The 21,324-nt window shown below is 32.7% G+C and overlaps 1 protein-coding gene across 1 annotated transcript in view; it reads right to left on the bottom strand.

Moving 5' to 3' along the window:
• The window catches only part of itpr1b (inositol 1,4,5-trisphosphate receptor, type 1b), a 160,630-nt gene that overhangs the window by 123,711 nt on the left and 15,595 nt on the right, over positions 1-21,324 (bottom strand). Inside the window, 10 exon segments of the mRNA XM_051122130.1 lie at positions 459-613; positions 2,391-2,420; positions 2,542-2,586; positions 3,820-3,990; positions 5,171-5,317; positions 5,427-5,510; positions 5,873-5,971; positions 8,739-8,897; positions 9,166-9,252; positions 10,310-10,425. Of these exon segments, the coding sequence (XP_050978087.1) occupies positions 459-613; positions 2,391-2,420; positions 2,542-2,586; positions 3,820-3,990; positions 5,171-5,317; positions 5,427-5,510; positions 5,873-5,971; positions 8,739-8,897; positions 9,166-9,252; positions 10,310-10,425 (1,093 nt within the window).

Raw genomic sequence — 21,324 nt, 5'->3', positions numbered from 1 at the left:
TTATTATTATTATTATTATTATATTTAATAATTGTAATGTAATAATATAAAAAATATTATTATTTTTAATTCTATATTAGTATTTTAAATATATATATATATATATATATATATATATATATATATTTAAAATACTAATATAGAATTAAAAATAAGAATATTTTTTATATATATATATATATATGTTGTATAATTTTTATATATTATATATATATATATAAATATATATATATAAAATGCCAGTTGTGAGTAACTTTTATACTTTTATTATTGAGTAACTATATATATATATATATATATATATATATATATGTTGTATAATTTTTATATATATATATATATATATATATATATATATATATATATATATATAAAATGCCAGTTGTGAGTAACTTTTATTATTGAGTAACTATATATATATATACACACACACACACATTACACATATACATGTGTACCTGGGTACAAGTGAGTCTCCTCCTCTGAGGGTGGTGGGATCCAGCTCAAATATGGAGGAGATGTCATTGCCGTCTGGGACGGACACGAGGGTGTACATGACCTTCTCGTTGGGCGTTCGGAGACGTGCTCGCAGAGCCTCATGCTCTGAGTCCAGCTAGAGGAAAGAGGAGAACACGTAACCATGGAGACACAACACCTTGCTCACTTTATTGATTATGTGACTGAGATAAAACCGGTTTTAAGTGATGCCATTAGCCGATCAAACAATTCTTGATTCGTGACAAAGTGTACGAGAACATGAGAAAGAAGAATATGAAATCTCTCAATCAGTCTCACAGTGTGGTATATGTGGGTTCCAGCAAAATAATTTTTCCATTTATTTTTTTAGTCAGCAATAAAGTTAACTGCGGTTGCTTCTTGGTTAATTTCAGAGAAACTCAGTGGAAAATTTTACTTTGATTATAGAAACCTGACTTAAGTATCTCAACAAACAATATGATTAAATTGAGTTTTGCATGCAAAGCTAAGTAAGTACATGCACACACTACAGCAGCAACAGGAGGGACTGCCTCTATAAACGAATCATGGCGTTATACTGCCACCTGCAGGCGATGAGCAACACTGCTCAAACTGCTTCACTTGTAACTATACTGCCACCTTGTGGTAATTGAAGAATACATTCTAGAAATTAAATTATTTGATCCCCAACTTTTAAATTAATCATATATTCAACAGAATCTAATTATATAGATTATTATTTAAATTTTAATGTTTTATTTTTATTCTATTATTTTATTTTATTTATTTATTTATTAAGATGGTGCATTTATTTTGTGAGTGAAATGAAACTGAAATTTTCTTAAAGAAATATTCTGGGGTTCAATTTAATTTAAATTCAACAGCATTTATAAATAATTTATCAAAATAATAATAAAAAGCCTCTTTTTTTTGGTGGGACTACTATTTTAGGTCAATGAACTTCTAGTTTTAGTCAATGCATTTGCTGTGTTTTGGATCCATGCAGGTGTGATGCAAAAGTTACAGGATTTGCTTTTTATGATCATAACAGTTTTAATACTTCACATACTTTTGCACAGACATGGTTGGTAGTAATTTTACATTTCTTCTTTCATAGCTAAACTTTCAAAACAATGTGTATTTTAATGTGTATTTGTTTATGCCATTACTTTCACTGTAAACAGTGTTGTTATTTTTATTTAAACATATAAGAAATAGTTCTTGGTAATTTAAAAAAGCTAAAATAAATTATAAATATTACACTTAAAAAAAAAGAAAAGAAAAACTTAAATAAAAATTAGAAATGATGCCTTGGAAAGCCAATGAAATAAGTTAAAGCTGAAGTACTAATTGTAATAAAACTGAAACATTAATCACAACAATTTAGAAATAAACTAAAAATGAACTAAAATAAGAAAAATAAGAAACATAATATACATATATATACACATATACACACACACACACACACACACATACATATATATATATATATATATATATACACACACACACACACACACACACATATATATATATATATATATATATATATATATATACACACACACACACACATTTTCATATATATATATATATATATATATATATATATATATATATATATATATATATATATATATATATATAAAATTTTATTTATATAATACTATAAATAAAAATAAATATGCATATTATAAATATACATATTATATATATATATATATATATATATATATATATATGCCCTTATAAATGTACATATTATATATATATATATATACACATACATACATATATATATATATATATATATATATATATATATATATACACATATATATATATATATATATATATATATATATATATATATATATAAAAGCTTTGTATGAAAGCAGGTGTGACAGTACCTGGAAGTTGAAGGGTGAAAAATCTGCCACCTGAAAGAGGAAACAAAAATTCAGCAAGTAGTTTAGATAAGTTTCCCGCACACAGAATGTATATATACACACAGTACAATACACATTAATGACAACTATTAACTAAGATAAAACTACTCACGGATGAACGCGATTCTTGCGACTCTTCCTCATAGTCAGGATTAACCTGTGAACAGATAAATCGCCGAAAATGTCCTTAATGTGCTAAAGGAAATCAGATCATTTTATCTAACAGGCAACTGATCAGGAAATTGATTGACTGATTTATCAGGCACAACCTAATAAAACCACGATAAAGAAAGTCACTGTCTAGATCTTTGAACATGGCTTACTTGGTTAGCGACATGTGTTTCAAGACGTGACATAAATACAATAATATCCACTTGTTTAAAGCTTATGCACATGAATTCAAAAATAACCTAATTTACTGCCCTAACATATATTCCTCTGCCCACTGTAAAAGATTAATGTAGATTATTGTTAGGGAAATATCATCGTTAATAAGTCAAAACATTATAGTTGAAATGTTTTTCAACAAAAATGTTTGGAATTAAACAACATAAGCTGAAATGAAACCAAATCTAAAAATTATGAAAAATTAAACCCTTCTCACTTCAAAATGCATCAAATTTTGAAGTAAAAAGGGGTTAATGAAAAAAAAATACTAAAGTACTACTGTGACCCTGGACCACAAAACCAGTCTTATGTTGCACAAGTGTATTTGTAGCAATAGCCATAAATAAATCTGATGGGTCAAATTTATCGTTTTTTCTTTTATGCCAAAAATCATTATGATATTAAGTAAAGATCATGTTCCATGAAGATATTTTGTAAATTTCCAAACGTAAATATATCAAAACTTAATGTTTGATTAGTAATATGCATTGCTATGAACTTCATTTGGACAACTCCAAAGCCGATTTTCTCAGTATTTTGATTTTTTTTGCACCCTCAGATTCCAGATTTTCAAATAGTTGTATCTCAGCCAAATATTGTCATATCCTACCATACATCAACGGAAAGCTTATTTATTCAGCTTTCAGATGATATATAAATCTCAATTTTGAGAAATTTACACTTATGACTTTTTGTGGTTTTGTGGTCCAGGGTCACATATCTGACTTCTCAAAATTAAAAACATATATATATTCCAGGTTTACGTCTAAATATTGTTAAACTTATCTGGCAACCCAAGTTAGCCACGTTCAAAGAACAGTACCGCAGAAGTGATTAAAGCTGCACTATGTAAGATTTAGTCAATTTAGCATCTTAACAGAGCAAAACTGAGCTCAGGTCAGGTTTAAGGCCGTGATGGAAACATCCAGATGGATGCTGAAAATCTTACAGACTGCAGTTTTTGGCCAGAGAAAATCTAGAGGAAGTTAGTAAGGTTCCCTACCCAGTGGGAGAGGTTAGTGCTGATCTGGGAACAGCTGAGGGAGGATCCCGAGCTAGTAGAACACACCTCACTCACCTCTGCTGCCAGGTAGTGTCCTGTGGCCAAGTGTTTAAACCTGAAAAGACTATTCCAGTAACCAGCGCCACCACGACACGGGTCATGCTGAACCACCTGAAATATGAGATTGGGAGAAATGTCACAATTAGCATGAGATATTTAATTCCATTCAGAAGATATGACAATAGAGTGCTGCAGGAATGAGTCCAATGTTAATTATTTTACCAAAATAAGAGGGATCATACAAAATGCATGTTATTTTTTATTTGGTACTGACCTTAAGATATTTCACATACAAGAATTTACAATTAGTCCACAAGAGAAAATAATAGTTGAATAGTGGAATCTTTTCCAACAATGACTGTATGATTTTGAGATCCATCTTTTCACTCATTTGCAACTATTACAGAAGGTTAAAATGCTCACTGATGCTTCAGAAGGAAAAACGATGCATTAAGAGCCGGGGGGTGAAAACTTTTGATCAGAATGAAGATGTGTACATTTTTCTTATTTTGCCTAAATATCATATTTTTTCCATTTAGTACTGCCCTTCAGAAGCTACAGAAGACACTTGCATGTTTCCCAGAAGACAAAATAAGTTAAATTTACCCCGATCTTCAAATTCCAAAAGTTTTCACCCCCCCGGCTCTTAATGCATCGTGTTTCCTTCTGGAGCATCAGTGAGCATTTGAATCTTCTGTAATAGTTGCATATGGGACCCTCAGTTCCTCAGTGTGAAAAGATGGATCTCTAAATCATACAGTCACTGTGATCCATGATCACTCAATCGTGCCTTGTTGAAAAAAACAGCATATGCTGGTTAGGTAGGTTTTGATGCTAGGATGCTGGTTTTAGCTGTTTTATGCTGGTCCTTAGCTGGTCATGTGCTGGTCCAGCTTAAACCAGCTAAGGACCAGCACAAACCAGCAAAGGTCCAATATAAACCATCTAAGGACCAGCTAAAACCAGCATCCCAGCATCAAAACCTACCTAACCAGCATATGCTGTTTTTTTCAACAGGGTGAACATGGGAGGGACTGATTAAACATTATAACGCTGAACTAGTCTGCTTAAACAGCCTCGCCAACTGTCCTTGTAGATTTTAAATAAATAATATTGACTGAATTAAAGATTGAAAGAGCTGGTGGAAGCATATTAGTGCTGACGTCTAAGTCACGCAACTGTATTGTAGTTCGTTTATAGCCTTATTTTAGGTTTTTACTTCTGGCCATAGTATTTAGGCCATTTAATAAAGTTGGGTTCATCATCTTAATGGACAAAACATGTAGCTCACCTCCACTTCCCACAATGCTTTGCTGCTGGTGGCAGAGGTGGCGGACTGGCGGCCGGTGGTTCGCAGGAACACATATTGCTTCTTCCTGTGTTCATCGCAAGTGAGAAACTTCTCCTGCTCGGCATGAAACAGCCGAACCACATCACCCTTAGCAACCAGAGAGGAGGAATTAGCAACATCACATTCAAAAAACTGCCTAGAATCATCAACAACAGCGTCAGGAACGCAAACGTATGTTGTGTCTGTGGGCACCTACTCCTTTAAGAATGACTTCCTTGTTGTCACTCCATTTCATAAATAAAACAATCTTCCAGCTAGTGTTGCAGTTCACCGAGTTCACCTGAGGACAACGGAGAGGAGGGGGCGTCATAAGATAAACTATGGTATTTTTTGAGCATTAGCACTTACTAAAAACAATGATTCACAATACAGAGACATTCTGGCAGAGAAAGTGGCTCTTAAATTAGTGTTATCATAGCATAATAGCCTCCAGACTAACACTAGGTTCAGGATGTTCTAATTGCATAGACAGTAATTTCAGTTTTATGCAGCAGAAGTTAATTTAGAGCTGGTTTAAGGACAGTACGTTTCCATTTAAAGCCATAAGAGCAGTACTAAGAGTGTTATTTACATACATTCAGACTACATGGTGTAATGCACATCAACACAAAAGGATAAAACTGAAAGAAAAAGCAGATGAACCTCATTGCAGCCAGGATTGTCCACCAACTGATGGCTGCTGGCGTGTAGAGGCTGTCCTGCGTTTACGGGATTCAAAACCACTTTATCCCCAATCACAACCTAAAAGAGAAAAAAGATTAAAATTAAAACATACTTTGTGAAAAAATTGTTTGTAGTTGTTGCATGAGCCAAACTAAGCTTGATTACGGTTTATAAAGTTGTAAATATGGATATTTTTCTTACACAAATGCATTGATTCACTTCAGAAGGCCTTTATTAACCCCTCAGAGCCATGTGGAGCACTTTTTATGATGGATGGATGCACTTTATTGGACTTCTAAATCTCAACAGCCATTCACTGTCATTATAAAGCTTGGAAAAGCCAGGACATTTTTAATACAACTCTTGTTACAACTGTATTCGCCTAGGATGGCTTGAGGGTGAGTAATTAGGTAATTTTCATTTTTAGATGAACTAGCCCTTTAAGTCTGGCAGACTGGCATCCACCAAAACAAAAACAAAAAAAACACATTTATATAACCGATTTTTATCTCAAAATTAAGGAGAAGTTTTAATACACTGTATTTAAGCTCATTTAGATAATTTCACTAACTGCTTCTAAATTATATAGCTCAAGACAATCAGAATTTAAGGTAATCTTTTGTTGTACCACAGTTTTGCAGTTATTTATATCCCACAAGACCAGGTTCAGCACAGTCTCAAAGAATTGCCGTGTCTTTCCGTGACGAAGGCTCGGTGTCAATGACGTTCTTCCACAGAGGACATTTTTAATGGCATTAGCAGGGGAATTCAATGCTGTGAGCTTTGACATCATGTAACGGTCAGTGGAAGCTTATGTAAAAACGTTTTACCCCAGAGATCAGCAGCGGATGACACCCCATGGCCCTCACACAACAACATCTAATGGAGCAAACGAAGATGAAGCTTTATGTCTGGTTCTGTTTAGATTGCATCTTTTCGGGATGCTTAAATGTTGCAACTGCAGCTCAGGCCATTTAGAGCCTCTGGTGCATAGCAGAGTACATCTGACATCCAAGTTCAATTTATTTAGTTCCAAATTTAGCCGTACACTAAGGAATTGCACCCGAGTCTGTGAAAACAAGCATAGGATAGTGAATTTATATAATTCGGCCCAATTTGCAGGGAGGCATTTCTTATTACTGCACACATACGCAGAAAATATATATATATATACACACACACTACTGCTAAAAAGCTAATAGTAAGATTTTTTTTAATTTCAAAAACATTTTAAAAGACTTACCGACCTTGAACTTTTAAACTAGGGGTTGACTGATTTTAAATAAAAGCATAAAGCATTTTAATGGTTACTGGTATCGGTCATTTTCAAAAACCGAGAACATTTTTTTCAGAGCCCTTTTTATTCTTAATTTTGAAATTAATTTTCATGTTTACATCAGACATGTATAATTGGTTCAAAGTATCGGTTATCGGTCTACTTGATTTGTAATAATCGGTATTGGTCATTTTTTAAAACCAATTTGCTGATAAAATATGTTAAAAGCATTTATGAAAGTTTTTGTCAGAGCTCTTGTTATTGTTAATTTTTGACATGCATTTTAATTTTTACACCAGACATATCTATCGGTTCAAAATATCGGTTATCGGTCTACTTTTTTGTCAGAGCCCTTTTTATTCTTAATTTTTTACATAAATTTTTATTTTTACACCAGAAATATACATTGTTTCAAAATATCAGTTATCAGTCTTCTTGATCTGTAATAATCGAATTGGACATTTTGCCGATGATATAAATAATATAAATAATTTAAAAGCATTTAAAAAAAGCAAGAAAGGTTTTGGCAGACCCCTTGTTATTGTTAATTTTTATATTATATATATATATAAAACATATACACATATATATATATATAAAAAAAACATATACACATATATATATGTGTATATATATATATATATATATATATATATATATATATATATATATATATATATATATACACACACACACACACACACATTTGTTTTTGTGAACTGTGGGGACTTTCCATAGACTTCTATAGTTTTTATACTGACTAAACGATATTGTCTATCCCCTAACCCAACCCTAACTCTAAACCTACCCCTTACAGGAAACATGTTTGCATTGTTACATTTTCAGATAAACACCATTTACTATTTTTAATAATTTTTTAACATTGTGAGGACCGCAGGCCGGTCCCCACCATGTCAAAAATTTCAGGTTTTACTATCCTTGTGGGGACATTTGGTCCCCACAATGTAGCAAAAACAAGTACACACACACACACACACACACGTCTGGTTTATTATCTTTGTGGCAACTCTCCATAGGCGCAATGGTTTGTATACTGTCCACACTGCATTTTCTATCCCCTTACCCTAACCCTACCCCTAAAAACCTACAGAAAACTTTCCATTTTTACTTTCTCAAAAAAAATATTTATATATATATATCAAAAAAACTATGGGGACATACAATGTAGCAAAAACAATACACACACATATACACACACATACATATATATTTATATATATATATATATATATATATATAGATTTTTTGTTTTTTTACACCAGACATACATATATCGGTTCAAAATATCAGTTATCGGCCCTGAAAAACACATATCGGCTGACCCCTAATTTAAACTGTAGTCTATCTATATTTCTTTATGAAGAAAAATGCTCTATCATGTTTGGTTTGAGTAGTAATAATCCAAGTATGAAACAAAAATAACGTCAAGTAAACAAGGCTTTGCAGACTTGCCAACTAAAATTGTTACCACACTATAACGGTAAACATGCCACAAAAAAAAAAAAAAAATTCACCCCAATTTATCTTAAACTGAATATTTTCACTTACACTGTCTCCTATGGAGCGGAGTTTGTAAAAGGGTTGTATGTAAAACCAGGAGCCTTCATTTCCAGCCGAGTCCAGAGTCACACGCATGGCATTCTTCTCCAGCAAAGCAGGCAGTCGTTTATTGACCGTAAGGTACTTATTGCTTTTTAAATGCAGCAGCTGCAAAATGGAAAACACAAATATGTCTTATCTTAATAGTGCAAAGAACATGAAACCCATTTAGCTATACACTTAAATATACTCAAGGTTGCATGCCGAGGTCATATGGCACATTCTTATATTATGATAAATTATGTAGAACAATTATGAATGCAAGCTCAATGACACAGACACTAAAATAACACTGAACAATGGATTTCTGTCCTGCCAAGAACTCAATGGCACAGTGAGATCCCTCTGCCTCCCATCTGCCAGCTGGCTGACCTACCTGAATAACATTTCCGTACTGTATCACCGTTCCCAGCAGCTTCCGGTTTTCGGATTCATTCTGTTTCTTCTCTAGATCAGCAGCATGCTGAGAAAAAAAAACAAACAAAAAAAAAACAAAATCAAGAAAATACAGATTAAAATGACAACAAATACTGTAAATAAATTCATGCAAAAGAAAGGTCTGGACAAGTTTATAAAACAAAATGTAAGTTAATTATCTGATATTCACGATTTTTAATGTTTTTTAAAAGAAGATTCTTCTGCTCGCCAAGCCTGCATTTTTTTGATCCAAAATATAGCAAAAGCGGTAATATTGTGAAATAGTTTTACTATTTAAAATAACTGCTTTATATTTGAATATATTTTAAAATGTGATTTATTCCTGCAATCAAAGCTAAATTTTCTGCATCATTACTCCAGTCACATGATCCTTCAGAAATCATTCTAATATGCTAATTTTCTGGTCAAGAAACACTTTTCATTATTATTATCAATATTTAAAACAGTTGAGTAAATTCTTTTAGAATTCTTTGATGAATACAAAGATCCAAAGATAAGCATTTATCTGAAATAAAATGAAGGAAAGAAATTATAGAAATGAATACTTTTATTTAACACGGATGCTTTAAATTGATCAAAAGTGATGATAAAGACATTTGTAATGTTACAAAAGATTTTTATTTCAGGTAAATGCTGTTCTTCTGAACTTTCTATTCATCAAAGAAACCTGAAAAAAAAATTCTACTCAGCTGTTTTCAACATCATATTAATAATAAATGTTTTTGAGCAGCAAATCAGAATATTAGGATGATTTCTGAAGAATCATGTGACTGAAGTAATGATGCTAAAAATTTAGCTTTGAAATCACAAGAATAAATTACATGTTAAAATATATTCAAATAGAAACCAGCTATTTTAGAAAATATTTCAAAATTTCACTGTTTTTGCTGTACTTGGGATCAAATAAATGCAGGCTTGGTGAGCAGAAGAGACTTCTTTAAAAAAAACATTCAAAATCTTACTGTTCAAAAACTTTTGAAAACTTACTGTATGTAGTGAACATGAACCAGATGTACTGTCATATTTCATACAAAAATTACACTTTAAGTCAAATTTAATTATGTGTTATGTAATAAACTCACATGTAATTTGTTGAGTAGTACAGTGTCTGTGGTGCTGTTTCCACCAGGTTTTGCTGCTTTCCAGAACTGTTTCTGGGCTGAGTACCTGTTCATTGGACACAACTTGAACAGACAGTCTGAAAGGAAAAATAGAAAGAACACAAAACACCTTAAGTTCACATGAAAATTTTCAACTGCCTTTATACTGTGCGGACATATTTAATTAATTTATTTTTTTTAAATTTTGTATGTACATAGTACATTTCAAGTATGTACACCCACACTCCCATCAGAAAAACACAAGTACCACTTCATCAACATAAAGCCAGAATTGTGTTCTATTTAATATTTTACAGCAAAAGTATTACAGTACTTGTGTATTACAATACACAAAAAGTATTCTTTTAACTTCATAAAATTAAGGTTGAACCACTGATGTCTTAATTTCTTTTCCGAAGATGCACTTATGGGTTTGGAACGACATGAGGCTGAGTAATTAATGACACAATTTTCATTTGTGGGTGAACTATCCCTTTAAGTAACCCTCGTTGGGAATCACTAGACTAACTGACCTTCCAAACATGAAACAAAGACAGCCATATATCCATCAGTACTGAATCACCAAAGTGTATTTAGCCATTTTTAGAAATTATATAAGCAGGTTAATCTCCGAGACATTGTGACCCATTTAATTGTACTCTTTATTATTCCATGAAATCATGAGGGTACCTGTGACTGCAGGCACAACTGGCTGAAACAATTCATTTAGTTTCCAAAGGAGAACACCAGAGGACTCAAGTTTGGCTCATTAGTGAAATGACTGGGTCACTTTGCCAGTTTAAGTCCGAAAGGTAAGTCACATAGATCAAACACAGTAAAATACAATTGATACAGGTGATATAACAAGTATATACTTAAAAAGATAGTTCTCACAAAAATGTAAATTCTGTCAGTAATTACTCACTCTCATGTCATTCCTAACCCGTAAGACCTTCATTCATCTTCAGAACACAAATTAAGATATTTTTAATGAAATTCAGAAGATATCTGACCCTGAATAGACAGCAACGTTACTACCGCGTTCAAGGCCCAGAAAGTTAGTAAGGACATCATTAAAATAGTCCATGTGACATCAGTGGTTCAACCTTAATTTTATGAAGCTACAAGTACATTTTGTGCCTTCTGGGGCTTGAACGTGTTAGCTGAGTTGCTGTCTATGGAAGGTCAGAAAGCTGTGGGATTTTATCAAAAATATCTTAATTTGTGTTCTGAAGATTAACAAAAGTCTTACAGGCTTGGAACGACATAAGGTTGAGTAATTAATGACAGAATTTTTATGTTTGGGTGAACCCTTTAAAACCAGTATATACAGTTGAGGTCAAAAGTTTACACCCCCCTTCCAGAATCTGCAAAATGTTAATTATTTTACCAAAATAAGAGGGATCATACAAAACGCATGTTATTATTTATTTAGTACTGATCTGAATAAGATATTTCACATAAAAGATGTTTACATAAAGAGTAATAGTTGAATTTATAAAAATGACCCTGTTCAAAAGTTTACATCCTTTAGATTCTCTCTCTCTCTCTCTCTTTTTTTTTTTTTTATTTAGTTTAGTGATAGCTGTTCATGAGTTCCTTATTTGTCCTGAACAGCCTGCTGTTGTTAAAAAAATCCTTCAGGTCCCACAAATTCTTTGGTTTTCCAGCATTTTTGTGTATTTTAACCTTTTCCAACAATGACTGTATGATTTTGAGATCCATCTTTTCACACTAAGAGACTATTACAGAAGGTTCAAATGCTCACTGACGCTCCAGAAGGGATAAAATATGCAAAAAGAGCTGGGGGTGAAAACTTTTGAACAAAATGAAGATGTGTACTTTTTTTTTTTTTTATTTTTTTTATCTTCTGTAATTGTTGCATATGAGTCCCTCCGTTGTCCTCAGTGTGAAAAGATGGATGTCAAAATCATACGGCCGTTGCTGGAAAGGGACACAAACACACAAAAATGCTGAAAAACCAAATAATTTGTGGGACCTGAGGGATTTTTTTTTTTTTTTTTTTTTTTTTACGAATAATGGGCAAAACAAACAAAAAACAACACAGCTGTGGATCATTCAGGTAACAACACAGTATTAAGCATAAAGGAGATGTAAACTTTTGAATGGGGTCGTTTTTATAAATTTTTACCTATTATTTTCTCTTGTGGACTATATGCAAACATCTTTTAGATTTCTGCTATGGTCATAAATGATTGCTCAATAATGATTACTTTACCTTAGATTACTATTGATTGGATTTATGATATTAGGGGTGATAAAAAAGGCTCTTTCAGTGTTTTCAGCCAAAAAGCATCAAGCCAAAACTATTTAGAAACCCACCCAGAACACAAGCATTTTCTAAGGGCAACACCACTCACATTTTCTCACATTACTCACATCACAGTAGAAACAAAAGCTGTTGTAACTATGGTTTTCTGGCAGAAAGTATGGTTACAGTGGTATATTTTTGTAAGATACAGCATGACTAAGCCAGCAAGTTATGCCGAGAACCAGCAAATGCTTTAACAGTCTAATACAATACAGTGCTTGATGCACTTGCAAAGGCTTAATAAAATCATCATTGTAATTTTTACATATAAAACCATAGTAATAATACAGATAATTATCAACTGCACATCTATCAAAAAAAACTACATATGAGATACTATCATGTTTTGTTTCTTGAGAACCAGTTTCACGCTTATCTTATCATGACTACAGGACTGCACTGAAAGAAGGGTACCTGACAGTGTGTAGAAGGAAGTACAGAGTAACAGGAAGGGAGGGAAGACACGCAAGAGGACATGATTAAGTGTGACGGGTAAAAATAGCACTACGTCCACAGAGCGCACTGTGAAATGCGGCCAACGCTAACGTTAGCGCTCAGGGATTAGCGGCCAGGGAACTAGGGGTGGGGGGGGAGAAGAAACACTGAAGGAGGGGAGGTGGAAAGTTAGGAGAGGAGCATGTGAGGGGAAAGTGGGACAGAGGATGGCGATGAGAAAGAATGATGAAAGAGAAATGTAGGTTGATGGTGCTGAGGGGCAACGCTAGGTCAAACTCAAAGATGAGAGAGACTTAGCATGCTAAACCACAGAGAGATAGGTCACACCACACCAAAACTAACACCACAGACTGTCAAACAGTTATGGACACAAACTTAAAGAAATGCACAATTTTAAAATGAACCCCTACCACCACTTCATTTATAAACACTTACCATCATTTTACAATAACAATAACACTAACTGTATAGTATTTTTGGCCAGAAATATTAACATCCCTGATAGCACACGTACATCACAAAGACGTCTATTTGACATCTTCAAGACTTTTTTTTTGCTTCTCTGCAATACGTCAATAGGACGTTTCTTATCAGATGTCAAATAGGCATCTATTAGATGTCTTTAAGATGTTTATGATTTAGAATGTATGTAAAACTGACATCTTACAGACGTCTGTCAGATGTTTGTACACAGCAGATGCTTTCCAGATCAGGTGATCTTAACAGACATCTTGCAGACGTACATGTGCTATTTGAGATTATAGCCAATACTGATGTAATGGTAGAAAACGTTAAATGGCAGATGTTATTATTAGATAAAAATAAATTCATGAATAAATAAATAAAATAAAAAAAAAAAAAAAAAAAAAAAAAAAAAAAAAAATCACACTTTAAATGCTGTGAGTGAATTTATGTATAATGTACCAAAAAATTTTTTTGTATTTTGAAATATGCTAAAGATTAGTGTTACTATATAGATGATTAGCATTTTTTAAGACCACTTTACAATTAGGAATTAAATAACCAAAGTAAAAATAAAAAATAAGAGGTAAAAATACAGCAAATGAGCATAAATAATTAAGTATGCACTAAATGTCCACATAACTAATTATGTCTGGTGTGAAAATCAAAATTAATGGCAAAATTAAGAATAACAAGGGCTCTAACATCAACTTTTTTTTTTTTAAATGCTTCTAAATTTTTTTAATTGGCATTTTAAAAATGACTGATACCGATTATTACAGATCAAGTAGACTGATAACCGATATTTTGAACCGATATATATGCCTGGTATAAAAATTAAAACGAGTATCAAAATAAAGAATAATAAGAGCTCTGACAAAAACTTTCTTTAAATGCCTGTACATTTTTTTTTTTAAACAGCAAATCGGTTTTGAAATTGACTGATACCGATTACTACAGATCAAGTAGACCAATAATCGTTATTTTAAACTTATATATGTGCCTGGTGTAAAAATGAAAATGAATGTCAAAAAGAATAACAAGGGCTCTGACAGAAACTCTTTAAATGCTTCTAAATTATTTTATCGGCAAATCGGTTTTAAAAATGATTGACACCTATTATTACAGATCAAGTAGACCAATAACCTATTTTGTAACCGATATAGGTATGTCTGGTGTAAAAATGAAAAGGAATGTCAAAATTAACAATACCAAGGGCTCTGACAAAAACTTTTTTTAAATGCTTCTAAATTATTTTATTGGCAAACTGGTTTTAAAAATGACTGATGCTATTTATTACAGATCAAGGAGACCGATAACCAATATTTTGAACCGGTATATATGTCTGGTGCAAAAATGAAAATATAAACAGGACTCTGACAAAAACATTCTTTAAATCCTTTTAAATCATTTATCAGCAAATCGGTTTTAAAAATAACAGATAACAATAAAAATGCTTAATATCGGCACCAATAATCAGTCGACGCCTACACCACAACCGTAACCATAACAAAACAGAGAAACGCTATCTTCGGAATCACATTCAGAATGATTTTTCCAGTTGCTGAATGGTTACAACTTTGACAGCCAATCAGAATCCAGTGATAGACGCCATAACAGCAATGCACAGTTTGCACTAAATGTACTTGAAATTTACTAACATACTAATATCTACATACAGATTTTCAAAAAAAAAAAAAAAAAAAACATAAACGCAAAGCAAGACAGTGTCATGAGCTATCAAAGCATTACTCATAATGCTACAGTAAGTATCTCATCTCTGTTCCAGAACTAACAAAAACAACCATTCATCTTCACTCTCACTTTCTTCTTTTCTGTAGTAAGCAAAACCGGTCTGAAATACAACACCTTATCTGGGATGATCACTGTAAAGAGGATCTATTTTCAAAAACCACCTTGAGGGAAATTTAGCAGACTGTCAACGGCAGTCACTTTGCTTTTGTAGAAAAAAAGGTCTAAACAATCACAGATTCAGTATTAGTTATCCATTGTAACTGAACAACTGCATCAAAACTCACTCAAACTTTCAGAGACACTCACAGATACCAAAGCGATCACTATCTTGTTGCCTTAAGCATGTCATTGTTAAAATTCAACTGAATGAATGAATACAAACTGAATGGGTGTTTCTTGACAGTATGCTATAGGGGGCTGCTGCTCCTCACAGGACCCTGGGACTACATTTGTGGTCGTGACCCAGGATCACAAAGAAAGGGCAAACCTTTGAATAACACTGTAAGGCTCTCTGGAAACCAGGCCTTTTAAACAGCTTAAGCAGCCTATTAATACCATGAGGGATCTAAAGATTTAGCAGTAGCAAGCTCTCAAAGAGAAGTACAGTGAGCAAAGCCCTGACACTACTTGTTCTGGTACAGCTACCTGAAGAAAGCAAGAGAGAAACAAGGAAAAAGATACTTGTATAATTTCAGAAAAAGCTCAAGTGTTTCCCCCATTACAGCCTTGCTCATAATAGCAGTATTTTAATGTAAAGAAATACAGTGATGATGATGTGCTTGTAATACCACAATAATTTTATCATTAGAAAAGTAATATAGAAACTTTTAAAAAAATGTAAACAGTATAAATGTACAATTATTATTATTATGCAAATATTCTGTACAGTAAATATAATATAATATAATATAATATAATATAATATAATATTAAATGTAATACATTTACATGTAATACTACTAATTTACATACTAATTTAAACATAATGTATATAATTAAACTAGATATTAAATTACATACAGTTAATGTCAAAAGTTTACATACACATTGCAGAATCTGCAAAATGTTAATTATTTTACCAAAATAAGAGGGATCATACAAAATGCATGTTATTTTTATTTAGTACTGACCTGAATAAGATATTTCACATAAAAGACGTTTACATCTAGTCCTCAAGAGAAAATAATAGTTGAAATCCTTCAGGTCAAACAAATTCATTGGTTTTTCAGCATTTTTGTGTATTTGAACCTTTTCCAACAATGACTGTACGATTTTGAGATCCATCTTTTCACACTGAGGACAACTGAGGGATTCATACGCAACTATTACAGAAAGTTCAAACGCTCACTGATGATTCAGAAGAAAACACAATGCATTAAAAGCCGGGGGGTGAAAACTTTTGAAATTTGCTTATCAGGGGAAATTTTACTTTTTTTGTCTTCTTGGAAACATGTAAGTATCTGTAGCTTCTAAATTAAAAAAAAACAAACATAATATTTAGGCAAAATGTGCACATCTTCATTCAGTTCAAAAGTTTACACCCCTGGCTCTTAAGGCATCGTTTTTCCTTCTGAATCATCAGTAAGTGTTTGAATCTTCTGTAATAGTTGCGTATGAGTCCCTCAGTTGTCCTCAGTGTAAAAAGATGATCTCAAAATCATAAAGTCATTGTTGGAAAGGGTTCAAATATACAAAAATGTTGAAAACTCAAGGAATTAGTGGGACCTAAAGGATTTTTCTGAAAAACAGCAGGCAGTTTAACTGTTCAGGACAAACAAGGGACTCATGAACAACTATCACTAAATCAAAAAACACAGCTGTGGATCATTCAGGTAACAACACAGTATTAAGAATCAAGTGTATGTAAACTTTTGAACGGGATCATTTTTATAAATTCAACTATTATTTTCTCTTGTGGACTATAAGTAAACATCTTTTATGAGAAATATCTTATTCAGGTCAGTACTAAATAAAAAATAACATGAATTTTGTATGACCCCTCTTATTTTGGTAAAAAAAGTAACATTCTGCAGATTCTGCAAGGTGTATGTAAACCTGAAACTGTAATAATGCATAATAATAACTGTAAATGTAAACATTGTTTTTCACATCTAGGTTGAGGACACGGTCTATAGTCTTAACTTTGTTTGTTTGGTAAGCACAGCTCATCCTGTATGAGAAACCTGTGGTAGACCCCAGGCCCCTGACAGACCCCTGATGTATCTGTCCACCTACACAGCTGTGCCTCAATCAAACAGGAAGTGCATCAGCGTATGCCTGTTCAGTGCTGTGTTGCAGCAGTGTTGAGTCAGTGGCCCTTTAAAAAAAAAAATGACACTATTATTTAAATATTTAAAGAAATAGTTTGCCCAAAAATGAAAATTCTGTCATCAATTATTCACCCTCATTTCGTTCCAAACCTGTAAGACCTTCAGTACACAAGTTTTCTGACTGTGCATAGACAGCAATGCAACTGACATGTTCAAGGCTCAGAAAGGTAGTAAGGACATAGTTAAAATAATCCATGTGACATCAGTGGTTCAACCGTAATGTTATGAAGCTACAAGAATACGTCTTGTGTACAAAGAAAACAAAAGAGGAATGAAGGCCTTACAGGTTTGGAATGACATGAGGGTGAGTACTTAATGACAAAATTTTCATTTTGGGGTAAACTATCCCTTTAAACCTAAAAGGGCATTTACCTCAAGTACATTTACACATTGTCCACCTTTGACTAGAGTTTTTGGAGCGAGGAGCAGGTGAGCTTTTCACTGACCACGACTTCATCTCTATTATCACAACACAAGACAGTCATTGTTCCAGCCTCTGTATCTATTTCAAGACAGGCCTAAAATCCTGAAATTTAGACATTGAATAACAAAAAAAAGATCCAGCTTGGCATATAAATTTACAGAAAAGCCTTCTGAGCCTTTGTTTTTTAAAAAGTAAATATGTTTGAAGTTTACATTTTATTTAAAAATCATCCTGCTAATAAATTTAATCAGTTTTTCACATGATGCATCATTTGGTAACACTACACCACCCCATACGCTACACTATGAAAACATTCTGTCACACTACTGAAAAAATACAGTTAGTGGGAAACAGTCAGTGCTTCCCTGTGAACAGCATTTGTGAACCCTCAGCTACCAGTTACACTTTCAGTTCACTTTAGTTCAACCAAAAAGGCTTATAACTGTAACACCCACAGATGGTTAAGACTTTATGTGCATATCTGACTGCGTTCGGTGCAGCAAGTGTTATTCACAGCCAGTAATGAAATTTCCCTACCATTTGCATATGGTATCAGTAATAATGTGACAGCCATCTGCTGCAGCCACAGTTGACAGCACAGAAGAACACGAGTCATGAGCAGAGCAAACATGACCTTGCTATATCACGAGCTCATCAACTTTGTATTTGCTTAGATACATCCAATTAAGGCTAATTTCCATCAATGGCACTGCCGAATGTTTTGCCTCTGCAACCCTAAACCTGCCTGGCTCAAGGCCTGAAAGGTTCAGCATTAATGTGTTGGTGGCTTTTAGTATTTTATTTTATTTTATTTTATTTTTTATAATTTATTTTATAATTTATTTTTTATTTTATTTTATTTTATTTTATTTCCCTTTAATAAATTCTGCTCTACTTGAGCCAGTCATTTGATGAACTCTAGGCCATAAATCTTCGATCTTACTTATGGCAGCTTATGAAATGATCTTCATAAATACATAAGCATATGTGAGGATTTTGGGACTTTATTTCAGCAAGACATTTCGAATAAGCTAAGGGTGTCAAGTGGCAGAAGAGGGCAGACAAGAGATGTCTAGCTGATAGATGGCAAAAGCCTGAAACAGTAGCTGGGTGGAGTACAGTTGAAGGAGAAGGCCATCTTTTTGTTTGAGTATATGAAGTAACATGACTGGTTAACAGTGAAGAACCATGTGAAACTGGGTAAGGAAATACTCTGAAATGTGGTAACCCAGAAATCATTCAAGAGTGACTTCTAGGTTGCCACATTGAGTATTTCCTGATAACATCCGCACATTATAAAAATATGAGAAGTAAAGGACTGTAAACTATTACCAACTTGATCATCATAAAATTTAGCATATAGAAAAGCGATCCTATTTATAGCCAAATGGCATCTAAATGTACATAAAATTCAAGCCATGAACTACCAAAATTTTCAGACTTACTAAATAGAAACACATATATGTAATGATCTGTACTAACTTGCAATGTATGAATGTTGTAAGCTGTTAAAATAGGCACCAAAGCAATGTGTTGTTTACATGCCACAGATGCTTATTAAACAGATTCACAGATATATCTAGTTTAATTCTGGTCAATGATTTTTCTTGTCCGTTTCAAATTGTTCAGGTAAATAAAATCCATTTCCCAGGTCATATGTTGTAGTCAATAATCCTGCTAAAATAATAGTTGCTGATTAAATAAAATGTAGTTTATCTACAATTTTAAATAAAATTAAATAAAAAAATAAAATAAAATAAAACAAAACAAAAAATAAAACAAAATTAAATTAAATTAAATTAAATATTGTACATTTATACTGCTAATGTTGAATAAACATGTAAAAAAAAATAAATAAATAAAAAATAAAATAAAATAAAATGAGACTTGTTTGCGCTTCATTTGTTAGCTTCAACCAACACAAAAAAATAAATTTTCCTGGTCAATATATGGGAATAAAATGTTACAAAAACATGTTACAAAAACAGTTTTAAATGAATAAAATCTCTATAAATAACATAAAATAATAAAATAAAATAGTTCACGCTTCATCTTTTAGCTTCAACCAACACTAAAAGGCTTTTGAGAATATATTTACACTGGACACAGAGAATCTGCCATCCATCCATCTAACTAGAGCTGTCTGACTCTCAGCTTCGTCCATCAGTCCCTATAAAAATACAACACCCGTCCATCAAAGTCTGTCACACTGAGCCAAAATAATGGATCCATCTGGGTTTAATGAAGCTGACGCAAACAAAACGTACATACGGTCACATGGATATAAGATGATACACACAACGAACTCCAGAAAACGCCAACACACAGCCACACAAAATAAGCTGACAAAGACACATCCATCTGCCACATTCACTCATCCTCATGAACAGCCATAGACATCTGTGTCGGAGCGACTGATCTGATGTTTAAAGTATCGCATAGCTGCTAAAATAAAAGACTTCAGCAAACGCTAAACAAAAACACAGATAACAGATGACAAGCCAAAAACAAATGCCAAAACTACAACCAACTACAAACTACAAAAATAACCCCTGGATGACTGACACACTCAGTATCATATGCTGACACAGGTGCTTCCACCTCTGAAGGGTAAAAAGAGAAGATGCTTGATTTTCTATCCAGTGACCTTCAATTAGGTAAATAAATATATCCCAGGTGATCAGATCATTTCAAAAACTTTAATTAATTCATAAAAGATTTATTCTGGAGGTCTGGACCCCCTGTTTTATTAAGACAGAGATACGACCAGGCCAGCTACAGTGCGTTTTAAAGGATGCACCATTTAAAATTGTATTTTTTTTTTTTTTTTTAAGAAATACTTTAATACTATTGAGCAAGGACTAAAATGATCAAAAGTAACACTTTTGCATTGTAAAAAAAATAAATAAATCAGCTTCCACAAAATTTTTAAGCAGCACATCTGTTTTCAACATTGATGATAATAATAAGAAATCAGTAAATCAGCAAATCAGCATATTAGAATGATATTTGAAGGATTATGTGACACTAAAGACTGGAGTAATGATGCTGTAAATTCAACATTTCATAAAAGGAATAAATAACTGTTTTATATTTTAATACATTTTAAAATGTTATTTTAAATTGTAATAATATTTCAGCATTTTTAACATATTTTGGATGAAAAATGCAGCCTCTGTAAGTATAAGACACTTTAAGTGTTACCAGTCCCATAATTTTAAACAGTACTGTGCTGCAT

Source organism: Labeo rohita, chromosome 11, assembly GCF_022985175.1.
Source record: "Labeo rohita strain BAU-BD-2019 chromosome 11, IGBB_LRoh.1.0, whole genome shotgun sequence".
Classification (NCBI taxonomy): Eukaryota; Metazoa; Chordata; class Actinopteri; order Cypriniformes; family Cyprinidae; genus Labeo; species Labeo rohita.
This window is presented reverse-complemented; position numbering and strand designations above follow the sequence as displayed.